At 41.1% G+C, this 26,828-nt stretch overlaps 1 protein-coding gene across 8 annotated transcripts in view; it reads left to right on the top strand.

Annotated features, from left to right (window-relative positions):
• NAV2 (neuron navigator 2) overlaps positions 1 to 26,828 on the top strand; it is a 543,877-nt gene that overhangs the window by 396,013 nt on the left and 121,036 nt on the right. For all 8 annotated transcript variants that reach the window (XM_082223099.1, XM_082223101.1, XM_082223094.1 and 5 more), the window contains 4 exons: positions 7,321 to 8,434; positions 11,397 to 11,515; positions 14,090 to 14,198; positions 16,566 to 16,955. In XM_082223099.1, coding sequence (XP_082079225.1) covers positions 7,321 to 8,434; positions 11,397 to 11,515; positions 14,090 to 14,198; positions 16,566 to 16,955 — 1,732 coding nt within the window. The remainder of the gene's footprint in view (positions 1 to 7,320; positions 8,435 to 11,396; positions 11,516 to 14,089; positions 14,199 to 16,565; positions 16,956 to 26,828) is intronic.

Here is a 26,828-nt window from a genome sequence, read left to right on the forward strand (position 1 = left end):
CTTGAAGAGTTCTTTATGGTGGTATCTTTACAGAGGGGCAGGAAATGGCCATCACTTTATTGCTCCCTGGAGTATTTCATTTCTAGTAATCCAATCCTGAAGTGACCAACTGGTGTGGAATAGGGATCTGGTCAGTGTTCTCCAGGAAAGGGCAGCAGAAGGCAACTCAGTCATACTATCACTTCCAGATCAGTAGTGGTCAGGTGACCCAAGGAACTATGAAGCTGCTGACTCTCTATGACTCTATGAAGCAGCAATGGCACTCAAAATTTTATGTCCTACAGTGTGAGATACTTTGGTATTGAGCTATGGAAGAAGGTATGATTGCGTCCACGAGAGCAGAGAGGGATGTGTATAGAAGGAAACAACAGGAAGAAGAAGCTAGCTGAAGAATACTAAAAATAGAGGCTAACGCAGATGAATGTGTATGGAGGGATGTAATAAGGATGTGTGTGGTTGAACACAGCAAAGAATGCAGGTGTAAGAACTGACAGAAAAGCAAAGTGTGGGTATTTGCTGGGTTGGTTGTATCTAGGAATAAAAGCTTTGTTAAACCCCTGCTGTTTTTAATATTTCAATGACATTTGAAGCAAACATTTTGATTACTCTTTTCTCTTTTTGCATTTGGATTATTATAGCATGCTTTCATTTCCTGGTTATTCTTCGGTGACAAAAATGTTGTCTAACTTGATTCCCATGACTGACAGGTTTCCATGATTGTTTCAAGTCTTTCTAGTGCCTTATAGATTGTATGCCAGACCTCTCTCTGTGGAGTTTCATTAAAACATTCAGTCAGGGTCCAAGGAGAATCCGCCTTCCAAGGGCTCTTTGGAAGGCTCTGTCATCTCAAACCTGTCAGTGTTTGTTATTACAAATGACTTAAATCCTGAAAGACTACATGGAGGGGCAAGTCTTGTTCAGTTTTTAAAAGCACCTCACATCTTCTATTGTTGCATAATGGGATGGTAGGAGTGCCTCTAGCATTTCAAGTACTTATACAGTGTTTAAACAAAGACAATAAGAAATTGTAGTCACTTAAGGCCAGACAAGGAAATAAATATGCCTGTATTGTAGCGTTGTGGGGTTCCCTCCTCACCTTTCAAAGGTAGTTCTCACAGCCATTTCTTCTCTGTGTAATCACAGTTCTATTTTATTTATTGCATTTATATTCCCCCACCCCACCCATCCTCTTGGAAGCTCAGGGCTGCATCCTCCCCTCATTTTATTCTGTCAACAGTATTGTGAGGAAGGTTCAGCTATCACTGTGAGGCACTGAGTAGCCCAAGGACCCTGCAGAGCAGGGAGTTGACATCTGCTCTCCATGGTTGAAGTCCCATCTTCAGCACCACACTGTCTCTCAAGGGTATAGACAATATCGTATGACTAAAAACTCTCTGTTACTACTCAATGTCTTAAGCAAGTAAGCTACAGTAAGAGAGCACAGGTTCAAGAGAGGTTGGGAAATATTTACTGTACAGTGGCAGTTCACATCTTTTCAATTTGGCAGATATCCCCAGCCATGGTGGTTCTTCTCGGAAGCACAATGGGGTGACATATTTACTGAAACATAATATGAGTTTCTGCCTGTGATAATATATAGAGGGCCAGAATTATGTGTAGAAACAAGATGCTTTTTAGCGGTGGAAACAGCTTGGTGGAACAATGAAACGTTAATGAAATACCGCATTTTTTGTCCCATAGGACGCTCCATCCCATAGGGCGCACCTAGTTTTTTTGGGGGGGGAAATAAAGGGGGGGAAATTTCCTTTATTTCCCCCCCAAAAAAACCAGGTCGGGGAACAGCAGGATGGCGGTGTTGCGCCTCCCCGCTGTCCCCCGAGTTTGTGGGGCTGGCAGATGTCTGCCCGGAACTCCCGCAGGACTCCCCACACTGCGGATGTCTGCCCGGCGCGCAGGGTGCTCTGCTTCAGGGTGCCCCGCGCGCCGGGTGGCAGGCTGCTATCCGCAGCCTAGGGAGCCCTGTGGGAACTCCTGCGGGCTCCCCAGGCTTGCGGATAGCTTCCTGAAGCCTGGAGAGCGAGAGGGGTCGGTGCGCACCGACCCCTCTCGCTCTCTAAGCTTCAGCGAAAGCCTGTATTCACCCCATAGGACGCACACAGATTTCCCCTTCATTTTTGGAGGGGAAAATGTGCGTCCTATAGGGAGAAAAATACGGTAATTTAGCAAACAGTTAAAGTTTGCTTATTTATTAGTCAATTTAAAGTGTTTTTACCCTGCTTTTTAGCCAAAAGGATTTCCAAAGTGAATAAAATGAACAAATAAAAACAAGGGAGTCTCTTTTTTTTAACAGGCTTGCAGTGGAAAAGAAATCGCAGAGAAGCAAAAAAAAAAGGGGGGGTGAGGAGGAAGGAGGGAAACAAGCAGGCCCAAGGACCAATTCTTAACATATTAGTTCTTGATTCTCAGCTGGAATGGAAATGGTTGAGGGACAAAAGGAGCCAAATTAAGCTGGTCTCACAGCAGAGCTGATGGAACAGCCTTGCTTCACATTGTTCCCTGATGGAATGGCGACTATCAAGGGATGTATAGTTTGGTGTAGTTCTCCTTTAGATCCAAGAGGGAAATGTGCTTCTTTATAGGTATTTTTGACTGACACATTTTGGGTTTCGTTTTCAGAACTGAACTATCAAAATAAATTAGGCCATAGATCCTTGAATAAATGTGTCCATCATTTACTGCCTTTTCAAAGTCTGTTTTGTCATTTAAATCTGTGATTCCGATTGTCATTTTTGCTGTATTTTTGTTTAATTATTGTGCATTGTTTTTGCTTCTTACTGTAAGCCAACCAACCGCCTTGAGCAATAGGACAAAAGCCAGGGTGGAAATGTTGGGTGGCTATCTTTCCATCTACCTATCCAAATGTCCTTCAGTAAGTTGGAACCTCATGACTGATCCAGCTGACTGAATGTTCCCTTCTGCAGTGGCATTCGAAGTATGACTTTGACGTAGTAGCTACAGGGAGATCCTGAGGGAAGGTGGTGTTCATGCATCTCATTATGGTTCATCTAGGATCTCCATATTAAACTCTGGAGCTAAATCCAGGGGGCCGTGGGTGCTTTGGCACCCACAATACTATACATGTGGGGGCTGCCCCCCCAAAAAAATCAATGGGCAAAGTTGAAGCCCTTCCCCACTGTCCCCATCTCTTCAATGTGAGAGAGGAGGGGCTGCTGTGTCTGGCTCTGGTCAGTGAGGGAGGAGGAAGAAAAGGAGCCGCAACTGCTGGTTGGTGTGTGTGACATCACATGTACTACATGCAGGATGTTTGTGTGACATTACACATCTGCATTATGTCGCAGACACCCACAATCTTCAGTGCAAGATGGCACCTATGTTATTAAATGTTACTGCAGATGTAGCTAATCAGAAGCATGAATCAGTCATGCTTCTATTTCCCCCTGCCTGACCCAGATCTCTGTTGAAATACACTGCTTTTTTCTCTGAATTAGTAACATGACTACTGTATTTCCATCTCTGGGTATATTTATTTTTGTAGACTAAAATGTAAAGTTGTTGCTGAAGATTCCCTTTATGTGTTTTAACTAAGACCTGAACTATGTCATATGGTGTCTGGCTTCACACAATCTGCTGTGTGTGAATGAAATTGGCCCAGGTTACTTTATGTGCACAACCCAGCAGGCTGTGAGTGGTGTTTGGCGAATAGACCAGATAGTCATATGCATTAAAGAATTGTTAAACTGTTCTAATTTTATTTTCTGCTGTATTTTCTTTAGTTTCTGCTTTCTTGTGTTGATAAATTCCAGACACCATTTAACTATATTTGCTTTATGAAAAATCTCTTATATTTATGTTTCTTTTTGGGTACTCACTGTGAGTCTGCCTAGAACTATGTTTGGTAATATTTAGAGGCATTTTTGGTTACTTCTAGCAAAGTTACATAGATAGTGAGAGAGCAGCTTGTGTTTGACAAATGATGGGAAATTGCATATATTTTCTGTGGCATTTATTATAGTGCAATCTCTCTAGCATTTCACAGAACAATTCAAACCATATGCATCTTCTCATTGCAAATGGTTAGGCTTGCGTTTGCAGTGAAGACATTACAGGAGCGGATGAAATCCAACCTAGCTGTACTGCAGTGTATATTGGCATTCAAACATTCATCTGTGTAACAGAAACACTTGGAATTAAATAAACTCTAGGCACAGCACTTGTCTATGAAAGAGGCAAAGTGAGTGGTTATTCAGCCTAGCTGTATTTTGAATTTGAAGACATTTCATTTGTTGTCGATAAAAGTCAGCAATGGTTCTGCAAAAAGAATAGAGCTTCACAAAATAAGACAAATGGGATTTTAACTCATCATAAAATCAGTTGAGTGTTCAGCAGGACAAAGTCAGAGCTAATTGAAATGAAACTTTCTTTAGGAAGTGAATTTTTTTATGATGTATTGTTGAGATAGGGCCAAAACAATTTACCACACTGAGCAGCAAATTTTTTAAAGTAAAAACTGACCAAGAGATGGAGGCAGGCATGTGGTAAAGTCCTCAGGCAAGTGCATCTTCTTCCAGAAACTCCATATTGGGAGCTGATGCTGAGCAAGACAAGTCCATCCATAACAAAGTTGTGGCTTAAAGTTTCCCATATTCCGCTCTCTGACCACTAGAAGTTTCTTCAGAGAATAAAACATAATGTATACATAAAAGCAATCCCCATTAGGTTTTATGATGAGGTGATACAATTCTCATCATACAGATACAGATATAACAGGTTTAAGGATGAGGGCATTGTTTATTTTTAATTGAGAAGGCAATGTGTGATGGCTGCAGTTTATAGTTGTGAGGAAAAGGAAGACTAGAGAAGATAAAATAATAGTGGGAGATGGGAGAAGAGGATAAGAATTGAGAGTAAGTAGGGAGAGAGAAAATGAGGATCAGGGAATGGTACAGGAGACAACAAGTTATGGGTGGGGTGGATGAAGAATAGCTTTGCACAGTTCAGGGCTACTTAATAAATTACAAAAAAGTTTCCAAAAACCTCTCCTTTAAATACCACAGCAGCTTTTGCAAATAAATTTTACAAATTTACAAGTGAACAGGAACTTTTACTAGCCTGCTGCTCATTCATTGCTAGATGTTGAGAGGACCGAAAAGCATTTAGCCCTACCTAGATTTGATTCTTTCTTATCAGAGGCAACTACATGAAAAACATAGTAAGAATGAATCTTTTACTGAAACATATCAATAAATCCTTAGTGGCTTAAAGGCTTAATTGACACTTCGGCATTAAGACAGATCTGAGGTCTGTGCACATACTACAGTGGTACCTCGCAAGACGAAAAACGCGGAAGACGAAAGAGTTTTCCGTTTTTTGAGTCGTTCCGCAAGATGAATTTCCCTATGGGCTTGCTTCGCAAGACGAAACATCCTGCGAGTTCTTGCGAGTTTGTTTCCTTTTTCTTAAAGCCGCTAAGCCGTTAATAGCCGCTAAGCCGTTAATAGCCGCTAATAGCCGTGCTTCGCAAGACGAAAAAACCTCAAGACGAAGAGACTCGCGGAACGGATTAATTTCGTCTTGCGAGGCACCACTGTACATTGGTTTACAGTCAATGGTACCCTTGAGCTCTGCCTTTTTAGGTGCATTTAGCATAACTTGTGAAAGAGCCCATATGGGTTGACGATTCACCAATTTAATGTGTGTGCTAATTAATCCATGAAAGGCTCTTCTCCCTGCATCTGGGTCTGTTAATAAAATTTCTCCTGCGCCATGCCTTTCTGTGGCTCCTGGCATAACGCTTTCTGGGGAGGAAACTGCAGCAGAGACCGTCCAGTTTTAACGGGTTGTGGTTAATAATCCAACACGCTGGAAATCTTCCCACATCCTAGCAATGCCTTCTTCCTATAAAACAAGCGTACACATCTGCTCTTCTAGTTAGGACGTAACAGTGTGAAATGACCATGGGCTTATTACAAGAGGGTTCTCCTGGAAATTCACATCCCTGCTACGTAAGGAAGATGGGTGTGCTTGGAAATTTGAGGTGGTCTGGTATGGATCATGCGAGGGAGGTTAACAGAGCTTTATCTTCAGTGAGCAGCCAAAAGTGAAGCAAAACAGCCTCTGTGTGGCTGCAGCAGCAGTTAGTGATTCACAGAACAGCATTCACAGTTTCCCCCCACAAACTGCTGCAAACATTCACTCTCAGCCGTTGTTTATTTTTAAGTTCAAATTTTTTCTTTTTTTCTTTTTATAAAAAAACCAGCTTGAGAAGCGCTATATGCCGTTTATTGCTAGAGGATCTGGGACGGCAGGTAAAAGCCGTTAATCCCCAGCAAGCTCCTGGGCAGACTAACAGTCAGAGATGACAAAAGTTAATTGGAAACATGAGCAGCATAACAGAAGACATATTTGCAGTAATTGGGATGTAATGTCTCCAGAAGAGAGAGTTTGCAAAGAGTAACTTTAAAAAAGAAGTGGCTCTCAAGAGGTGGGTAAGCAAGTGTGGTTCTTATGCTCTCGTATTCATTGAATGAGACGCTTTCAAACAGACAGAATCAATAAGAGATTTGGACTTGCCAAGGAAGCATTTTCAGCTAGCTCTTTTTACTCCAGCTGGTTTCAATTATGAGATAAAGATGTATCGTTTATTGTTGCTGCGTGAGTAAGGATATGATGAGTTTCGGTTTTGTGGATTTGGGTTTGATTCAGTGTTTTACTGGACTAGAAACTGAGCTTGCAGTTATCAGAAGGATCTTCTGATAGAGTGTGCATGTGTGTGTTGTGCTGTTTGATCCATGTTACAGTTGGATTTTTGCCAAGTCGCAAACTTCAGCAGAGCTAATTCTGCTCAGTATAAAGCAGACAGTTTGGGTTATAAAGTTTTAATATTTTTTGATTTTCTAATAGTATGCTGTTAGTGTCTGATCAGGATACTCTGACACACACTGACCATGTGCATTTATTTGAATGTAATTGCTGTTAGGTAACATCTAAAATACATTATTCTCTATTATTTGGTAAGCAACTAAAGGTAGACAAGGTGATTCATAGCAATAAGAACAGAAGGTCCCTGCCAGAAGGCTTAAAAAACACACAACTTAATAATTTTAATTGTTGATGATTTGATCGTGCTATTATTTTATTGCCCCCCCGACCAAAACAAAAATAAAACAGATTTTGTTTTGAATGACATAGTGTTGTGTACAGGTCATATAAAACGTTACCTCAGTATTTCGTAGCTGCTGTTAGATGTCAGCATTTTGTGAAAGCAAGCTGTGTTCACCTGAAGACTTTCCAAAAATCATGGCATCATGATTTTCTTTTCTTTTTGTTTTCTGTCTCCAGAGCCAGCAGACAATTTAGCCTCTCAGCCCACAGGAATGAATGAAAATGCACCACCTTCAACCCAAAGCAGCAGTAGCAACAACATTGCCGGTTGCAATAACTCCTCAGCCATCCCCCAGCCCAACTCTGCCGTTAAACCCTGGCGCAGCAAGTCACTCAGTGCCAAGCACACAGCTACGTCTTCCATATTATCAGTAAAACAACAGGTCCAGGAACCTCCGAAATCCTCTCCAGAGATGGTCAAACCAACTCCCAACGGTCAGAAATCCATGCTGGAAAAGCTGAAGCTTTTTAATACAAAAGGAGGCTCCAAAGCAGGAGGGTCATCCCTTGAATGTCCGGGGTCTCGGGACACTAGTTGTGAAAGGCTAGAGGCCCTCCCTAGCTTTGAGGAAAGTGAAGAGATTGAAGCTGCGAATCGGAACGCAAACAACCCCCCATCAAACAGTCCCAAAATTGCACTCAAGGGAATTGCACAAAGAACGTTCAGTCGGGCACTGACCAATAAGAAGAGTTCCCCAAAGGGCAATGAGAAAGAAAAAGAGAAGCAGAAGGATAAAGAAAAGGAAAAGAGCAAAGACGTTGCCAAGAGAATATCCGTAACCGAGAAAGCAGATGTGAAAGAGGAGCTGAAAGAAGAACAGATCCCACCAGCTACAACCGAGATGCCAAAAAAATCCTCCAAGATCGCAAGCTTTATCCCTAAAGGAGGAAAGCTAAACAGTGCCAAGAAGGAGGCACCTGCCCCTTCGCACAGTGGAATACCAAAACCAGGGTTGAAAACCGCCACAGGGAAATCCTCAAGTGCCCCAAGCTGTTCGGCAAAGGATGGCGAGAGAAGCCGCAGTGGGAAGCCTGCCTCAGGCCTCTCTCATCAGAAGCCCCAGCTGGACGGCAGGAATTCCAGTTCCACGTCAAGTTTGGCCTCCTCTGAAGGGAGAGGCATTGGAGGGGTGCCTGCTCTGAGTACTAGTAGCAGTACCCAGGCTGTCAATGGGCCCACAGGCAGTACCACACAGACCACAGGAAGCAATACTGTGAGTGTTCAGCTACCTCATCCGCAACAGCAATACAGCCACCCGAATACTGCCACAGTAGCACCATTCATGTACAGGTAGGAGAACCTTTTTAAGCAGGGTGTGTCAAGTCTGACTTGCTTAGCGTAGTCTGCTTCTTCTGTGGCATGCTTTCTCTAGAAGTAGGAAAAAACCTACAATAACAACTTGAGTTTGGTTTCCACCCCAAACAAGCGTTCCAGATCCTAATAAGCAGCAGACTTGTGGTGTGCGTAGGACAGAGCTTCTTTTTATTTGTGTCTCGAGTTAACAGTGAAAGCGACACAAAAGAAGAAATACAACTGTAGTAGTAATAATAATAATAATAATAATAATAATAATAATAATAATAATAATGGTAAGATTAATAACACGGGGCTGTTCAAGGTGCAAAATGAAAAATCCCTCACCACAACTATATAGCGATTATAGAGATGTTTGGAAATTGGCAGAAATGTTTAAAGCAGATTGCTGAATCCAGATAAGACACAGATGCTGTTAGTGGTAGGTTTCTCAGCCTAGATGAGTAAATTACATGCTGTTCTGGATGGAATGACACTCCCCTTGAAGGAGCAGCTGTGTAACTTGGGGATACTGTTGGATCTGGCATTGTCACTGGATGCAAAAGGGGTCTCAGTGGTATGAAGCGCCTCCTACTAGCTTTGGCTGGAAGCCCAGCTGACTTTGGCTGCCTATGTTCTGGTAACCTCCAAGTTAGACTAGTGCAGTGCATTGTACATGGGGCTGTCTTTGAAGTTGGTTTGGAAACTACAATTAGATCAAAACGATGGTAACTCAGTTGTTAGCTGGGAGAAAAAGGCATTACCTTATAAAACTAGTTCTAACCCAATTGTGCTGGCTGCTGATTTGTTTCTGGGCCAAATTCAAAGTGCAGGCTTTCACCTTTAATGTCATATACAAAATCAGGACTCCTATGCCTAAAGGACTGCATTTCCCCATATAAATCTGTCCAGAACCTGAGATCATCATGTGAGACCTTTCTCTGTGTGCCACCTTCAGGGGAGGTTTGGAGAGTGACAGTGAAAGAGCAGGCCTTTCCTGTAGGAGCTCCTCATCTATGGAATGCTCTCCCCTGGTGTCAACCTGGCATTGTTTTGGTACCAGACAAAGATTTTTTTCCCACTGGGCATTTTCTCTTATTATATTTTTAATAGGTTTATATATTTTCTACTGTATTGCTGTGGCAATTCATAAAATTAATCAACTGACTCTGGCTGAAATGCTTTTTAAAATGCACAAACATTGAATTCAAGGTTAAGAGACTAATCAGTTAATGGCTACATCCCACTATCATGATAAACTGCACACATAGTACCCCCCAGGCTTGTACACTCCCCTGCCCCTCTCCACAGTTGGAGGCAGCAATGTTCCTGAATGCCAGTTGAGGGAAACCATAGGAGGGGGTTGTGCTCTTGGGTTTGGGTCGTGCTTGTGGGTTTCCCACAGGCATCTGGTTGGGCACTGTTGTCACAGTGTGCTGGACTAGATGGTCATTGGTCTGATCCAGCAGCTTCTTCCAATGCAACTGTGATGAGGCTCTCAGAAGCTTTCACTGCATCTTATCAGGTTGTCTGAACCCACCAAACTGTGATTTGTTTAAAACAAGCCAATTTCAAACTGTGTTTTATGAAGCTAGCTTGCTTCAACAACCTATAGTTAAGATTAACTACAGTTTTGTGTTTGGACATAAGCTAAACCGTGGTTAGCTGCAGTCAGAAGTGAAAGCTTCCCAACTCCTCCTTGTGGATAATCACTGGAGGAGGAGAGCAGACTAGGGATTGCACAAGTTTAAGGGAAATTAGCTGGTTGCTGTCATGAGAAAACGTAGTTTCTTGTGATGTCTGGACGTTGCTGATGACTTTAAATTTCTTCTTGCAGTATTGGGAACATCTTTGATTTATTTCTGAGGACTTAGAATGTAATGTACTTAGAGGGTCATGAATGAAGCAATATCTAGACTGGATTTTCTGATACTTTGCGTTCATTTGAGAACATAAGATATATTCAATCCTTCTAAAAATAAGAATAAATAGGAATGCTCATAATAAGAATACTCCTTCCCAGCATATGTCATTCTGTAGTTAATGAGCCCATGGAAATAAGCCATCTGCTTAACTTTGCATCAAAAGGATTCCTATCTGTTTTGGCATCTCTCACATGGCAGTGGGATATGTAAAGAAAGGCACCTTCTGTATAGTTCCAACATGAAAGTCAGCATAGATTGACATGCACTGACTGTTAGTCAAGAGTAAACTATTCACACATTGTGGCTCATACCCAACCCAGCCGAGGAGCTGATTTCTTTTTCTATACCAACCTTGCACAGGCATTAAGAAAATCATCCAAACCACATGCTGAGCCACTTCACACAAAGAGTGAACCATGATATAGCAGCTGTCATGTGGTCACCATCACAAGTAAACCAGCCCCTAAATTCTAGAATAAAAATTAACAGAGATTTTTTACAAAAGCACTAGGAAGTTATATGCTGTTTTAATATGATAGATCTAAAACACTATGCCTCTTGGAGGAAAGGTGGTACACAAATGGAACAAATACTTTAAATAAAAAAAAGAAACTGACACAAACATCCTGCATCCCATTGCCTAAAGTAGTCTCTGTTGTCATCAGTGATGGCTGGATCATAAAACAGCAATAAAGGTTGTTGACCAGGCTGAACGCTTAATTTAAAAATGTGAAGGTATTTGTATAGCCAGTCTGTGGGCCTGCAAAGCCTGTATTTGACAGTGAATATTTCATATATTTTTTACAGTTGAGTGCTTGTTTCCATTTCTAGGACATAGCTCAACATGGGACTAATGAATTATGTAAAGTCAGTCTGCTAGTATATCCTGGGGAGAGGACACAATGCGAGATGGCAAGTGTACTTGTATTGGTACTGGAATTCTTTTTTGCCATATGAATGACTACATTTCTCTCTCTCTCTCTCTCTCTCTCTCTCTCTCTCTCTCTCTCTCTCTCTCATATTTTGAACTTAAGATCCCAGACAGACAATGAAGGGAATGTAACGGCTGAGCCCAGCACTGGAGGGATGAGCACGAGCATGGATTCTGCTCCTTACACTAAAACTACACAGCCTATTTTAGAAGATCTTTCTGGTAAGACTTACATGTGTTGACTTTGTTAATACAGAGGGGGGAAAGGATGGGGCTAAATGACATCATTAGTTACCACTATCTCCCTTCTGTGATAGGAAGGAGATTAGTGTGCATTTTTATTCTGATTCTGGGTGAAAAGGCCCTGCCTAACCTTCCCAGTCCTGTTCTTTGGCTGCAAATGTGGGGACCATTTTTCCAGGATGGGCTGGATAAATCCTTAAAATTTAGGGGCTGGGAGATTCACATTGCATGACCAGTAGAGAACATTCTCTGCCTTAATTAAATTTATTATTTTATTACCACCTTTATTTTATTTTATTACCGCCTTTATTACTCCTTTTTGCCACCATGGCAAACAGTGGGAGTCCTGTTTATTTATTCAATACGTTTGTTAGTTGATGTAAAAATAAATCTCTATATGGTTTACATAAAATATAACCATGAAGGTATCAGTATAAAAGTAGAATAACAATATTTGAATAAGACTTTTTGAAAGCGAAATACAAGCAGAGCAATACTATATACCATATATAAAACTTAGCAGTGCGTAGAGCCCTGGAAAGCTTGAATAGGCATACATAACTTAAAGAGGTGATTAAGGCTGGTTACTTTACTCTGCTGCTTGAACTAACTGAAGGGCATTCCAAAGGGTGGATCTATCACCAAGAAAGTCCACTTCTGTGCTGGAACCAAGTGATAGTATGTTGGTTAAGAAATTGCTAGCAGAGCTTCAGCAGAAGATTTCGAGGCTCATCTTGGTCTATGCTGGAGGAGGCAGTCTGCTGTTATTATTTATTAATTTATATACCACTTACTTGCCAATATGGCTTCTAAGCAATTGTTCAGGGTCTTAAATATCAACAACAAAGCATCAAACCTGGCTCTGTAGCCAGGATCTTTCAACACCAGTGCAATTGTGCAAAGCTGGGTGTCCCACTTTGTACTAGATTATGCTGGTGAGCTAGGCAGAAGGGTAGCTCCACATACTGTACTGCACATTACAGTAATCTAGAGAGGGTTAAAAGTGCATGGCCAACTGTGGCGAGGCTGCTCTTGTCTGGGAGTGATCATAGCTGCTGAACCAACTGAAATGACAATGGGCAAGCCAAGCAACTGTAGCCATCTGGGCCTCTAGTGAGAGATTGGCTACCTAAGGTATATAGAAACACATATCAGCATAACCAGTAAGGAAAGATATGCATTTCCCATGTAGTGGTGCCTCAGGAAATCTTCCAGACCTGAGTTACACATCTACAAAAAGCAAATAATAGCTAACTCGTATTGGTCCTTTGTCATCAAAACTGGAAATGTTTTATTTTAGCACACTGTAACTTTTGATCAAGCACCATGAGAAGTGGGACAACAGTTTCGCAAAGACAGATGGTTAGTGGCATTCAGCAGATAGTCTTATAAATTGTAGGCCGCTAGCAAAATAAATTAGGGTGAGGAAGAAGCAGTATGGAGATAAAGAATGAATGAGCTTCTGAATCTGTATAGTTAATAAAAACCACTTTAGGACAAGCTTTCTCATCTCTTCCTAGGGTACCCTCATCAGATCAAATAAGTTATGTATTAAAAACTCAGGCTTCACTTAGGTTAATGAACACATGAAAATGATTTTTCACTTTGAATCTGTGATTCATTCCATGAATTAACAGAGTTCTCCTTTCCGTTTTGCAAGACAAGTATTTGCGGTACAAAAGATCATTGTTAAAAATACCTCAAATATTATGCAACTTCCACATTTTCCTACAAAATTCAAAATGTGAGGAAAGTATGCCAAGAAGACATCTACTTTAATTTCTTGCACAAGAAATCGTATTATAAAAGAGAATAACAGTTTTGCAAGACTGAGGAGTCCTTGTAGTGTCTTTAACACACACACCCAAAAAAACCTGGATCACTAAAACTTACAGGATTGCAAAAGCTACTCTGTAGTTCATTTTAAATCAAGACTCATAAAAGTAGATTTTTGGAATATGATCCTTTGTTACAGTCCTCATACTGGTGAGGGTTTAGTTGTTTCCCTTTCAGTCAGCCAGCATGATAACTGATACGATGCAAGGATGTGTTGAGCGAGAAAATTCATACTTTTTCAAGCTAAAGAACTGTTTGGTCAACTAAGTCTGTTCAGGCTCCTATAAGCAGCATTTTTTATTTTTAAAAAGGTAAGCATCTTATGTTCAAAAGTGACTGAAGTATTCCAGTTATCAGCGCTTTCAAACTACAGTCTTTATCGTGCCGTACTATATTCTTCTGAAATGCACTGAGTATTTGCTTTAACAATTAAGTGATCAAGAATATGGCTTAGGAAAAAGACCTTGTCAGAAGCAACAATAATATTTTGGTATATTAAGCATTTGATACTGGTCGTTGTGGAAGGGATCCTCCTAATGTCATTAATGTGCTATTGTACAAAAACAGTAGGTACCCATTCCATATAAAACTGATGCCAGTGTGCATTAACTGTAAAAGAAGTAATCTACATTTGGGCTGGAGCCATAAAAAGATGACAATTTCTGTTGGTAATAAAATCTAGTTGTTTTCCCCTCTAACAATTATATTTTTTCATAGGGGAAGATCCAGAAGCTCGACGATTGCGAACCGTCAAGAATATCGCTGATCTTCGACAAAACTTGGAGGAGACCATGTCAAGCTTACGAGGGACCCAGGTTTCTCACAGGTGGGAGGAATGAATTGCTTCTCTGTTCAAATAGAAGAAGAACTGTGGGGGCCTGTTTTTCCTGTCCTTGACTCAGTTTTTGCCCCGAGAAACGATTTAAGACTGGTAATGACAAGCATTGACTAAACTAAGCATGTATTGTGCTTTATTCTTTTTTAAAACTAAAAGCCCAGGTTCTAAACTGTCTAAAGATGATGGAGTAAATTTTGCTAGTGGAGAAAACCAGACTGTATATAGAAGCCTAACCCTGAATAAATGCTTGTTACATACTTTAGGTGATGTTTGAATAAAAATGTGCAAAGGTTACTACTTAAAATGTTACTTACGAGAGACTTCAATGCATTTTTACCAGATTTACAATATTGTGTTTAAACAAGCAGCTGAACTTTACGTGACCTGTTTGATAAGGTGCATAGCTTGAATTCCTACCTGCTCTTTGGTCAAACAAAGCCTTATAATTTTTTTAAGTGATGTACATGTATATGATTTTTAAGAGAAAAGCAACTTTTGGGACTCTCCAGTAACATTTCAGAGATGAAACAAAATGTCTGTTGTTAAGCCAATACTCAGTTAGATTGCCAACTTAAGTTTTTAACAAAAGGTTTTGGAAGGAATATGACGTGCAAAGACATTCAAGAGCTAGTTTAATTTGACTGTTAAGTGGTTGGATACCTCTTAGCATAAGATCTCAAATGAATTCAACATTTGAAAGTTTGCCTGGAAAATTCAATTAATTTAGTTCCTGCACTTCGGAACTTCCAGCACATCAGTTTTCCTTTTGAAGTTTAAATTAATACAGTGGCTCAGTGTGATTAATGACAATTACTATGGAGTCATTAGACTTGCTCAGAACCCTGTAGAATACTTATTGTTCTGGCAGATAGTCAGAATGGAGGCATTTTGCATGTTTCAGTGCCCGTTCTTATAGTATACGTTATGTAACTAGGAAATAAAATCAGCCACAAAAGAAATAATGAAGACCCATATAGTTCAGTGGTAGAGCAAATGCTTTGCATGCAAAATGTGCCCCAGTATCTCTAGGTAGGGCTGGAAAAGACTCCTGCCTGAAATCCTGGACACCTGGCACCATTCAATGACATGGAGTTTGATGGATCAGTGGTTTGACATGGTATAACTCAGATTCCCAAGTTCCTCTTTTCAAGCAGTAACTGTAGAAAATGATTGAAAAATAGTGTACAATGTTTCTTGTTAATCAAAGAAAGGCTGCTCCCAGTAACAAATATAAAATCTGGAAGAATACTTGGATCTTACTGCAAGAAACCTTAAAACACTGCCTTGGGACCAGAGTGGTCCTTCCATTTTCAAAAGGGCTGGCAATATAGTGAAGGCAATTTCCTCCCATCCTTTCTCTGCATCTTCCAGGATCACCTACCACACAGGTCTGGAGGGTCCTTCAATATTCCAGCGCAGATTTTCAGGGGACATAGGGCACTGCAGATGGGGAAATGAAATCAAACATAAAATTCATTCGCAATATCACTGAATCCAGGCCATTGTATACACTTAATCCAATTTTTTGATGATCAAATTAGCATTTCAGCTAACTGTTAAAGGAAGCTAATAAAACCACAAGAATGTGACATTCTGTGATTTGCAGCTGTTAAATCACCCAGCACACCATATTATAACATTAGGAATCCAAGCTCCCTTTTCAACCTCCAAGGAAAAAATGCAATAGCCTAAATTGTATTTTTAAAGTATTTCTTGTCTTGAGAGGTGTAAAGCTTTCACTTAGTCACAGTGATGAAGCATGTGTTGCTCAAATATGTTCCCTGTAGGATTCCTTCAGCAAGGATGAAGATTTTTAATTAAGTGCCTACCTCCATATTCACAGTACATGCAAATATATTTCTGTCCTTTCAGTGTTGTAGGTCATAGAGGTCTTAACACAAAACAAGGCTGCAGGTTAAAATTGGAATGAGGGAGACCAGAATAGTGAATATTAACTTAACCCTTAGGTTTTTGGTTTTTTTAAGAGTTAGACTAGAGTTCAATGTATCTAAGCATAATTTCAGCAGAAGAGGTTTGAAATGAATCCAGTATTTTAAAAATACAATTGTGTTTCTATTAAATCCCTTTATAACAGGCATGGGAAACCTCCTTCCCAAAGGCCTAATTAGGCCTTCCAAGCAGCCCCATTTGGCCCAAAAGGGGGTTTGCAAGACATTTTGGAGTCCCAACTATCAGCTGATAGGGTCTTCAAAGTGTAGCACATTGCAAGTACAAACCATCAGCTGTATTTGTAACAATGGGGGGGCTTGTTATTCACTACAAATGCAATGCATTTTGATTAAAAGTTTCCCTGTTTTAATTTATTTCATAATTTTGATTTCTTATTCTTTCAAGCACCTTGGAGACCACCTTTGATACCAATGTCACCACTGAAATAAGCGGACGCAGTATTCTCAGTATGACCGGAAGGCCAACACCCTTATCATGGAGACTTGGGCAGTCTAGTCCCCGCCTTCAGGCAGGTGATGCTCCATCAGTGGGCAATGGATATCCTCCAAGAGCCAATGCCAGCCGGTTCATCAATGCAGAATCAGGGCGTTATATGTATTCAGCTCCCTTAAGAAGACAGCTAGCATCGCGGGGCAGTAACGTTTGTCATGTGGATATCAATGACAAAGGAGGTGATGAAATAGATCTTGAAGGAATCAACATGGATGCCACGGGTTACATGAGTGATGGAGACGTTCTGGGGAAAAATATAAGGACTGATGATATTACAAGTGGGTGAGTACATTCAAGTTTACTGATATAATAATAATATTATTAATAATAATTGTATAATCTTCCTTTGAGCCAGAATTGGCTCACAGAGCATTTTATAACCATTACAATACTTTATGAAAATACGTAGTATTAAAGATACATGGACGTGTGTGTTTATGGTAGCTTCAACTGGTTCCATGAAGCTGATGATCCAAGTCTAGATGTTAGGCTCTTCCCTACAGGAGAAGGGAGGGGCAAGAAGAACTGCAGGTGGCCATAAAGGCATCAGGACTAATAAATTATCAGATGTACTTTGTTTGCTTGACACAGGATGCAGATGTTCAAGCACTTCCATAAGAATGTAGATTTTGTTCCTGTTATGCATGCCTGATGCAGACACTTTTATAGTGATATGTCTCTTAAGAACACTACAGTCTATTACAAGGATCTGTAAAGCAGTTGGTTGAGTTATAGTGGTACCTTGGGTTAAGAACTTAATTTGTTCTGGAAGTCCGTTCTTAACCTGAAACTGTTCTTAACCTGAGGTACCACTTTAGCTAATGGGGCCTGCTGCCACGCCGCTGCTGCACGATTTCTATTCTCATCCTGAAGCAAAGTTCTTAACCCGAGGTACTATTTCTGGGTTAGCGGAGTCTGTAACCTGAAGCATATGTAACCTGAAGCGTATGTAACCTGAGGTACCACTGTATTTGGTTTTTTCAGGGTAATGGGACACCCCACAGCAAACACGCCACTCCTCCCTAGTATATTGTGGCATGGTAGGACACTGAAGCAGCATGTTGAATTATTGACTACTATAAAGTTTCAAATTCTTGGGGGGATATGTTTTCTTGCCACCATTCTTCAGAAAATTTGTACAAATAGTTTGCATTTTAGAAACATTTTAGAATGCTCACAGTCTGTAATGGTAGAATTAAATTTAACACCTCTGCCTTAACTATACAGTCAAACCTCGGTTGTCAAATGTAATCCATTCCGGAAGCCTGTTTGGCTTCCGAATTGTTTGACAACTGAGGCACGGTTCCGATTGGTTGCAAAAGCTTCCTGCACTCAAGCAGATTATAGTGAAGGGGTGTGTTGTGTTTTAGTGGGTGTCTAAAAGAGGGACGCGGGTGGCGCTGTGGGTAAAACCTCAGTGCCCAGGACTTGCCGATCGTATGGTCAGCAGTTCGAATCCCCACGGTGGGGTGAGCTCCCGCCGTTCGGTCCCAGCTCCTGCCCACCTAGCAGTTCGAAAGCACCCTTAAGTGCAAGTAGATAAATAGGTACCGCTTTATAGCGGGAAGGTAAACAGCGTTTCCGTGCGCTGCTCTGGTGCTGGCTCGCCAGAACAGCTTCGTCACGCTGGCCACGTGACCCGGAAGTGTCTTCAGACAGCGCTGGCTCCAGGCCTCTTAAGCAAGATGAGCACGCAACCCCAGAGTCAGTTGTGACTGGCCCGTACGGGCAGGGGTACCTTTACCTTTACCTTAAAAGAGAATTGCTGCACCATTCCCTGATACCACAAGGGGGTGCATATTTCTACTCTTAGTTCAACAAGAGCTTTTTCAGAATTATTTTAAAAATCTAGATGCTGGCAAGTTAATACAGGAGATTATCATTACGTGGAAATTATGTTTGTTATGCAACATATACTGCTTGTAGGTGAAGATTTTGAATACACTTGATGGGCCTTCAGTGAAATGATTTATCAAAAAACATTAATAATGTGGAAGTATTCCTACCGAAAAGGAAGGAAGGAAACATTGATCAGAAAATGATCACTTTTAGTATTGTATACATGGTATACAAATCCGTTTTCTGAAACCAAATAATGTTATTTATTTAAACACACATCTTTATAGGAAAATAATTACTTCAAGAAAACAGAATTAAAAAGGCTGGTGCTTTTTTAAAAGCTGTGTCGGACCAGGAGAACCTCTAAAAAACTTCAGTTACAAAATCTGGGCTCTCCACACATTGAACATTATGGACCCCATCCTTATTTGTCTCTCCTTCCTTGCCCCCCTAAATACAGATGTACCTATCGCAATCTGATGTCATTAAGTAGAGAGCAGGTGCAAATGAAATGTGTGTTTGATTCAAGAAATGGTTTATAACAGTTTTTATGGATCAAATTAATCGGCCAAGATAAAAAGAAGAAGTAGAGATTCCTTAGGATCTCTTGCCAGATTTAAGGGACATAAAATTCCCACCAAGTACTACCTGTTTGCCAGTTGGCTGGTCTCAGTATATGGTACAAACCACATACACTAGGGTCACAGTTTGGCTGGTGCCTTCATGGAAGTGACTTTTGTGTTGAAATTACTGTCTTGTCCATGGGTTTTAGGTGTGTCAGTCCCATATAAATGTAAACTGTTGCAGGTACACCAAGGTAAAAAGTGGAGGGGAATGGATTTAGTGCCCTGGTCCAGCATTGGCTCCCTGATCAAATCATCCCTCTGACTGTTTTGAACTAAAAACAACTTCAAGTCCATAGGAAATGTAATCATGGATCTCCTGGCATCTTGTCTAGTTTGGTCCTTACCTGAAACATCTTGAATTTGAGGCTGCTGATTTTTACTCTGACAGTTTCAAAAGCACATTGTAAAAAAAACGGACACACACACAAATAAATATTCTATCCTGCAAAAGGTTTAGGAAATGATTATCAAAAGAACCCTTTAGCAACCAGTGGTCTAGCAAACACACGGCTTGCCCATCCCATGTTTCTGCAAATAAAGTAGTGCAAGACTTTGCTTTTCAGTGTTTCTTGTGCTAATATTTGCAAAGCAAATGACCTTTACCTGAAACTGCATTTGGAATGCATTTTATTTCCAAGAGAGTTTATTTTAAATGATTGTGAATCCTTTCATCAAAGGAATGTCTTCGGTCAATAAAATACATGCATATGCACATTCAATTGAATTGGGGAAAATTATAGGCTTCCTATAGATGGTTGTCTTATTTCTTAGGATACCTTTGCACAAGCACTTGCAGAGACAGATGCCTATGCTTTGTACAAGTTTTGGTTTTTTGTTTGTTTGTAGCTCCATCTAGTGGTGGATGATTTCGATAATATATTAGCATATGCCTGTGAAACTCAAGTGTTGTACAGCAAACCTGTTACTGTCAGGTAGCATTGCAGTTTCCTATTCTTGAATGTGAAACCCTCAGGAACAAAAATAGATGAAAAATTCAGAAAAGGACGTAATTTGAAGTAACATTATGTTCGAGCTAAGTAGTTTACTCTATGATAAAATCACGCAAAAGTTGGAACATAATATTGGAGATCTATATAATAAGAATGGAAGTAAGGTAATAATTTGCTGCATGTAACGATATGATCGAGAACGCAGGGAAGGGAGATGTGAGGAAGTCTGAAGATTATGAAAGTATGATTTGTGAACAACATTTATTCTAACTTCTATCTCTTTATTTCTTTTTCTATCTTTTCTTTATTTTATAACTATAACTCTATTTTATATTCTTCTTATATTTTTGTATGTTATATGGTGATGGTAATATGTATGTTTGGTGTTTTAAAAAACTGTAATAAATATCTTTTTTTAAAAAAAAATATTCAGCATCACTGTTTCTACCACAGACTGGTAGTTTCCTAACTTGTGGCTTGCCTGCAGAGCATATTATAACTAGTAAATCCAACATAGCAAATGCTGACTGCAATTACTGAACTGTAGCTACTACCACTTAAAATGTTTGCATTTTTCTACTGTTTGTTTCATATACTGTAGTTCTTATTAGCTATTTTAATTGCTGTAAACTGCTGTGAATGCAGTAACAGGACAGAATATAAATCTCTGAGTAAATAAACAGAAGTATCTAGCGTGAACAGTGTGTTATGCAGTTTACTGGACAGAAATAAAACCAACATAGTGTGAAAAAATGGAAAGGCAGTCAGTCGATCTTGGTTTTTCCAAGCAGCGCCCATAAGCATCTGTTTGACACTCTAGCTAATAATACTACTCTATATGTGCATCCTTGCTTATGTGACTGAAATAACACATATTATTTCATTGTGTGGGTTTTGTTTTTGTAAACAATTCCAGTGTTAAGTAGACGGTATATGTTTCAGCAATTATCTTGGTGCTCATGAAAGAGTTTCTGGGTTAAACATTAACAGACGCAGAGAAATAATTATACTCCACAATTGCATTGGATTCCTGGATTGGGCCAAAGGTCTGTATAGTCCAATACTCCTTCTCTACCAGCAGCCAGCCAAGCTAGACTCCCTCTCTCTGGCTGTGTGCCTAATAAAATGACAGATTGATAGTTACTCATATCCATTGGCAAGCCCCTTGGACTGTTAGATTAATGACTGAATATGAGCTTGTTGGTGTTTTGGGGATAAGCAAATGCCATATTTGCTTAGAAGCAATTGAAATCAAGATATTGTAGCGGTGGGGCAGGGAAACTCAATCCCAGCAGTGTTGATTTTGGACTTTTTAATTTGATATATAAGCTCATATTCATGTTTGCCCCAGAGGAAGGCAGCATTCCAGTACTGTGTTGCAATGACGCAATTGGATAACATCTCAAAAACTGTTATGGGACATAAACTCTTCCGCCTCTAGGGGAAGGGTGTTACCTTAGCGAACAATGCAGGCACCTAATACTGCTGGAAGAGGGTTGTCTGCAGTGCAAACAGATGTTTCTGTAGCATCAGTTTCATGAGACATGGCTTTTGGACATCCGCAACACACGACAAGAGAAAACGAGGAAGCCATATTTCTCACTGCGAGAGAAATAATGTCGCTGTGCACATCTGCACAATTAGATGTGCCCCAGGAAACAATCCTGGGTGTTTCACTCAGGTGTATTTTCAACGTACCCATCATGTGGCTTGCAGGGGGAAAGCATGCAGTAGCAGCTGGCGTGGTTGGGTAGCACTGCATAGCATCACCGCAGCTTGGACACTACTGTGGTAGAACAGGGTGGCAGCAAGGTCAGGGCTGTAACTGTGTAGATGCACGGACAGGTAGGAGTGCCTCCAGGTTGGTTCTGCTGGCATATCCGCCACCCTACGCCACCCCAGCACTGTCTGGGTAAGCTGCAAGTATACTGGTGTAAAGAGGACAGCTCCATGGCTCTGCCCTACCACACAACCTTCTCCCCGTGCCAGGTAGCTTTGGTTTTCATATGTTGAAAACAGCATGTCTCAGAGTACCAGATGATGGGGACAATTTGCTTCATGCCCTCTTTGAGAGTATCCAGAAGAGATGGCTGGCTACTGAGAGAAACGTAGGCCACATTCACATCCTACACTGAAAGCACCACTATACAAATTGAACAGTCATAGCTTCCCCCCAAGAATTCTGGGAGTTGTGGTTTGTTAAGGTTGCTGAGAGTTGTTAGGATACCCCTATTCCCCTTATAGAACTACAGTTTGCAAAGTGGTTTAACAATCAACCCTTCTCCACAAAGAACTGAGAATCGTTGCTCTGCAAGAAAGGGGTCTGCTAACAACTCTCAGCAACTTTAACGAACTACTGTTCCCAGAATTCAGGGGTTGGGGTATGATTGTTTAAAGGGGTATCATAGCACTTTAAATGTATAGTGTTAATGTGGCCATAATGCTAAACTAGGTGAACTTTTGTTTATTTGGCCAGGTATTTTCAATAGTGGTTCCTAAAGCACGTCAGTTGCACATCTCTCATTTGTTTCCAGGTATACACCCCACTTCTGAGCATCACTCATGGTGTCCATGCTGAAAGTGCCTCTACCCCACAAAATGTAGAGCAGCACTTCTTTGAAAAAGAGCAATGATGAGGCTTGCCATTAATTCCTTGATACAAATGTTTCAACACCCTCATTCTACTCATGTAACCCCTATAACAGTCTTTTCTTGCTTGGCTGCTGCTCACTTTCTGAAATGGGAGAAAAATTGTGGTTTTCTTTTGCAAGAAATCTTGTGAAACGAGAGGGTGGAGCAAAAACCACTGATATATCAGGCAAACAGAAGGAGTTGCACACTAGCCTTGGTTAATTGGCAGAAGCATGTTGCTCTGATTTAAACTGAGGAGCAAAGAACAGTTGCTTCCAGGATTAATTAAGTAGGTTTCAAAAAAGGTTTCTTCCTCCCCACAAGGGCACTTAAAAGTGAGAAGAGGGACTAGTATGAAAACAGCTTGAGAGAAGCAGCAGAACAAATGTGTACAAATTCTTTGCTGTGTCTTGGGGTACAGATAATAACAGGAGGCTTGAAAAAAAATTACAGTACGAATGCCCTTTTGTCAGCTGGCATGTGCTCCACTGTCATTCTCAGAATGGCAAGTATCTGTGTTTTTACTGGCAACTAGATAGGAAAGTGAGCCAAAATATTTGTTACAGCCAAAACAAACCCAGTGGCCAAGATAAACCATTGCAGCCACATGTTCTCAGATCCCTCGCTGATCTATCTTGGGTCATGGGAAATTTTGTGAGGCCTCACTTACAGGTCTGTCCAAGCAAAGTTCTGGCAGGCAGCAATTTTGGTATCTTGAGGTTAGAAGGAATTGAATTCCTCTTGGTTTGTAAATATCTGAATGTATCTATGACCTTGTATGCCTCTGCAAACCTTAGGAGGCCACAGGTGCTTGTTCTGAAACTGAATGACCCACCCAAGGGAGTTGCTTTGCCATAGATACCAGAAATCAACACAGCCAAGCAATGTAGAGAGGGGATATAAACAAGAGCCTTGTGTATCTCCATCTTCTCTTTAGAGTATGCCAAATCCAGCCCTACTCATGTGTAACACAAGCTGTAAATGTGCAACTAGTGATGCATTTTAAAAAAAAGTGGATTGGGATGCATATCAGAAAGCACATTCCATTCGCACAGTGCAGTTCAGACTACATCTTCTCTTGGATGTGCAATGTTTGACTGTAGTTCCTAAGCCCAGCACGTGATAACATGCATGTGAAACCTGCACAGGGTACATACAGGGCACCTGACTTTTCACAGCAGTGCTAATTTCTGTTTTTTACAAATGTAATCACATAAATTTTACAACCAGTTCAACTCTGTCTCCACATAAGTATGCGTGTGAACATCTGATGATTCACAGGACATTGGAAAATATGTATGAGCTCCTTAATTACACCCTGGGCCAGAGGGTACAGGTTTCTGAATGTAAACACTAGGAGGTGCTTCCCAATTGCTTGCATTTACAAGAGAACTTTAAAGGAGCAACGTCATGCAGCTATCAGTTGATGTCCCTTCCCCCTTAAAAATTCAAGGATTTGTGAGCAAGGCCAACCGTATAATGAGGTGTGCGTCTTGGCAAATTGCACTTTCCATCTGCTGTCTGTGAAGCTGCCTGTTGTTGTCACCAGCATGGTTGGCTGGCAGCCTACTTTTCTGCCTACTGTGATTAATGTTGTGGTGGCAGCAGTGGTGGCAGCAACTGTGACTCGCCCTCATTCACCCTAGAGTCTTTCTACTGATAATGGAAAGCAGCTGGCAGTTGTGCTCTTCAGACCACCACAACTGGGACCCCCTCCTCAGAATAAGGCATTGCAGGTAAGCTGGCCCCAGAGAATGCCTGTGCCACTGCTGCATTGCATCAATGGTGGTAAATGCTATTTCTGTGACTGCTCCTTCCCTCATCCGCACGCCTGATATCCAGTTTCAGACATCATGATATGCAGTGTTTAGCTGCTGGTATATCATGATGCTGGAAACCAGATATTGCTCAGCCCTAGTCTGTTTTTTAGTATACCTAAAGTCCAATGCATATTAGAGGCTACTCCACATTTTGTTTTTTAAATAAATGCTTTGCAGAGGTAACTACCATAGAGTTATCAAAAAATTTCAAAAGTAGGGGGTCTGTGACTTTACTTTTGAAAAACAGGGGGTCCTCAGTAATTAGCTAATTGGGAACCACTGATCTAGACAATGGAAGCCCATACTGAATATATGGCTGTTGAAGTAGGTCATAAGTTGAGTTTGAATATGTTAGATTTGTTTGGGTGGAGATAAGAATGTAGCAGTGCTTGTGAAGCAAGATAGAGCGTGGATTTGCTTGAGTGTTGAGTAACATGAGCAAGATTCTGATGTGTGTCTGGTGCCCCTTGTGATGGATGCTTCATATCAGTCTCATTGTTCATGTCAATATTGTCTGGAAAGCATCAGTTGTACATTTCCACCTGCCACTTTAGATTGAGAGTTTATTTAATCTTTGCTTAGGGTGAATGCCTTTTATATTCATCTCTATACATTGACTCATCATGCTCTTTCCCTCCCTTTCCCCCTTGTACTCATCATGCTGTAAATGTTGGGTAGCTGAAGCTTAGGGGTTTTTAAAAGAGGAGGAATATAAATAATAATGATACCATACCACCTACCTGTCCATGAATGTGTATGACATTCTATAGAGTTTAGTAAGCCAACAAAATAAGTGCCTAACCTAATGGTATTTAACAACTACAACCTGATCACATATACCCCCCCCCCCCTTTCAGGCAAGATACTCAAAAAGCCATGGCGATGCAGCCACAGACATTCTGGTCTCAGGAGTGAATCTGACTTGCTTGCCCTGATGAATGAACTGTTATCAGAAGAGGGATGTGGGGAGTGTGATCCTGTTGCTTTTACGAGACATCTTTTTGGTCTTTCTTACCGTCTACCATGGCTCCAGAAGGTAGCATTGGCTGAGTGTTTCTCAGCCTCCTCCCTCTGAGCTAACCTTGTAATATTGGCTTTAAAGGAGGATTAAACAGCTTCATAGAGGAGACAGCTATCAGTGGCTATTAACCATGATGACTATGCTTTGCCCCCACATATGGAGGCAGAAATGCTTCTGGATACAGTACTGGAAACCACAGCAGGGGAGAGCGATCCTGTGCTTGAATACTGCTTGCTGGTTTCCCACAGCGAGAACAGGATGCTGGACTAGATGGACCATTGACCTGAGCTAGCAGGCTCTCTTTATCTTCTTACAGGGTGTCACACAGCACTACTGTTTCAAGTGCTATTTAACATCTGCATGGAGCTGTTGTGGGTGGTCATCGGGAGCGAGGTATCATTGGTATGCCAATGGTACCCAACTCTATTTCTCTGTAACAGCTGAACTGGGAATGGCAGAGAAGGCTCAGGTCTGGGTGCAGTGGTAGGCTGGATGAGGGCTAATAAGCTGAATCCTGGCAAGATGGAGCCTTTGTGGGTGAGTGGTTTCCGGGTTTAGGAGGTAGTTAACTTGCCTGCCCTGGATGGGGTCACACTCTCACTGAAGGTGTGAGTGTGTTGTTTGGGGGTGCTCCTGGATTCAGATCTGTCATTGGAGGCACAGGTGTCTTGTTCTCAACATCAATTGAGAAGAAAGCTGCAACCAGGATAGTTTGACCACAATTGCCATGCATTGGTAACCCCAAGATTGGATTACTGCAATGTGTTCTATATGTGGGGCTACCATTGAGGATGATCCAGAGACTGCAGCTGGTGTAGAACAGATTATTTGTAGTGGCAAACTACTACTGGCATAGAACACCTTGCTTGTAGGATTTGCACTGACTGGCAATCTGCTATGGGCCAAATTCAAATTGGTTTGGCACCAATATATAAGGTCCTATGTCACTGGTTACTTGAGAGAGTGTCGTATTCCTTATATATCCAGTAAGTCACTGTGGTCTGCAGGAGAGCTTCTCCTGCAAGTTCCAAAGATCTCTGCACTTTCTGTAATCTGTAAAATATAATTGTTCTGACGAGCTTTCTGAGCTGGATGAATAGGTCTCTGCCACGGGTGTCTACTAGGTACTGCTTTTACATTTTATCTGCTGTTTTCTGTGGGTTTGTTTTATTGCATTTTGTCTGTTGCCTTGAGACGTGTGCGGAAGATTTTCAGGGTCCAAAACTCTGAAGCAATTGGCTTAGATCCTAATGCTAACAAATCTCACT

Source organism: Podarcis vaucheri, assembly GCF_965113315.1.
Source record: "Podarcis vaucheri genome assembly, chromosome: 1".
In the NCBI taxonomy this organism is placed as follows: domain Eukaryota; kingdom Metazoa; phylum Chordata; class Lepidosauria; order Squamata; family Lacertidae; genus Podarcis; species Podarcis vaucheri.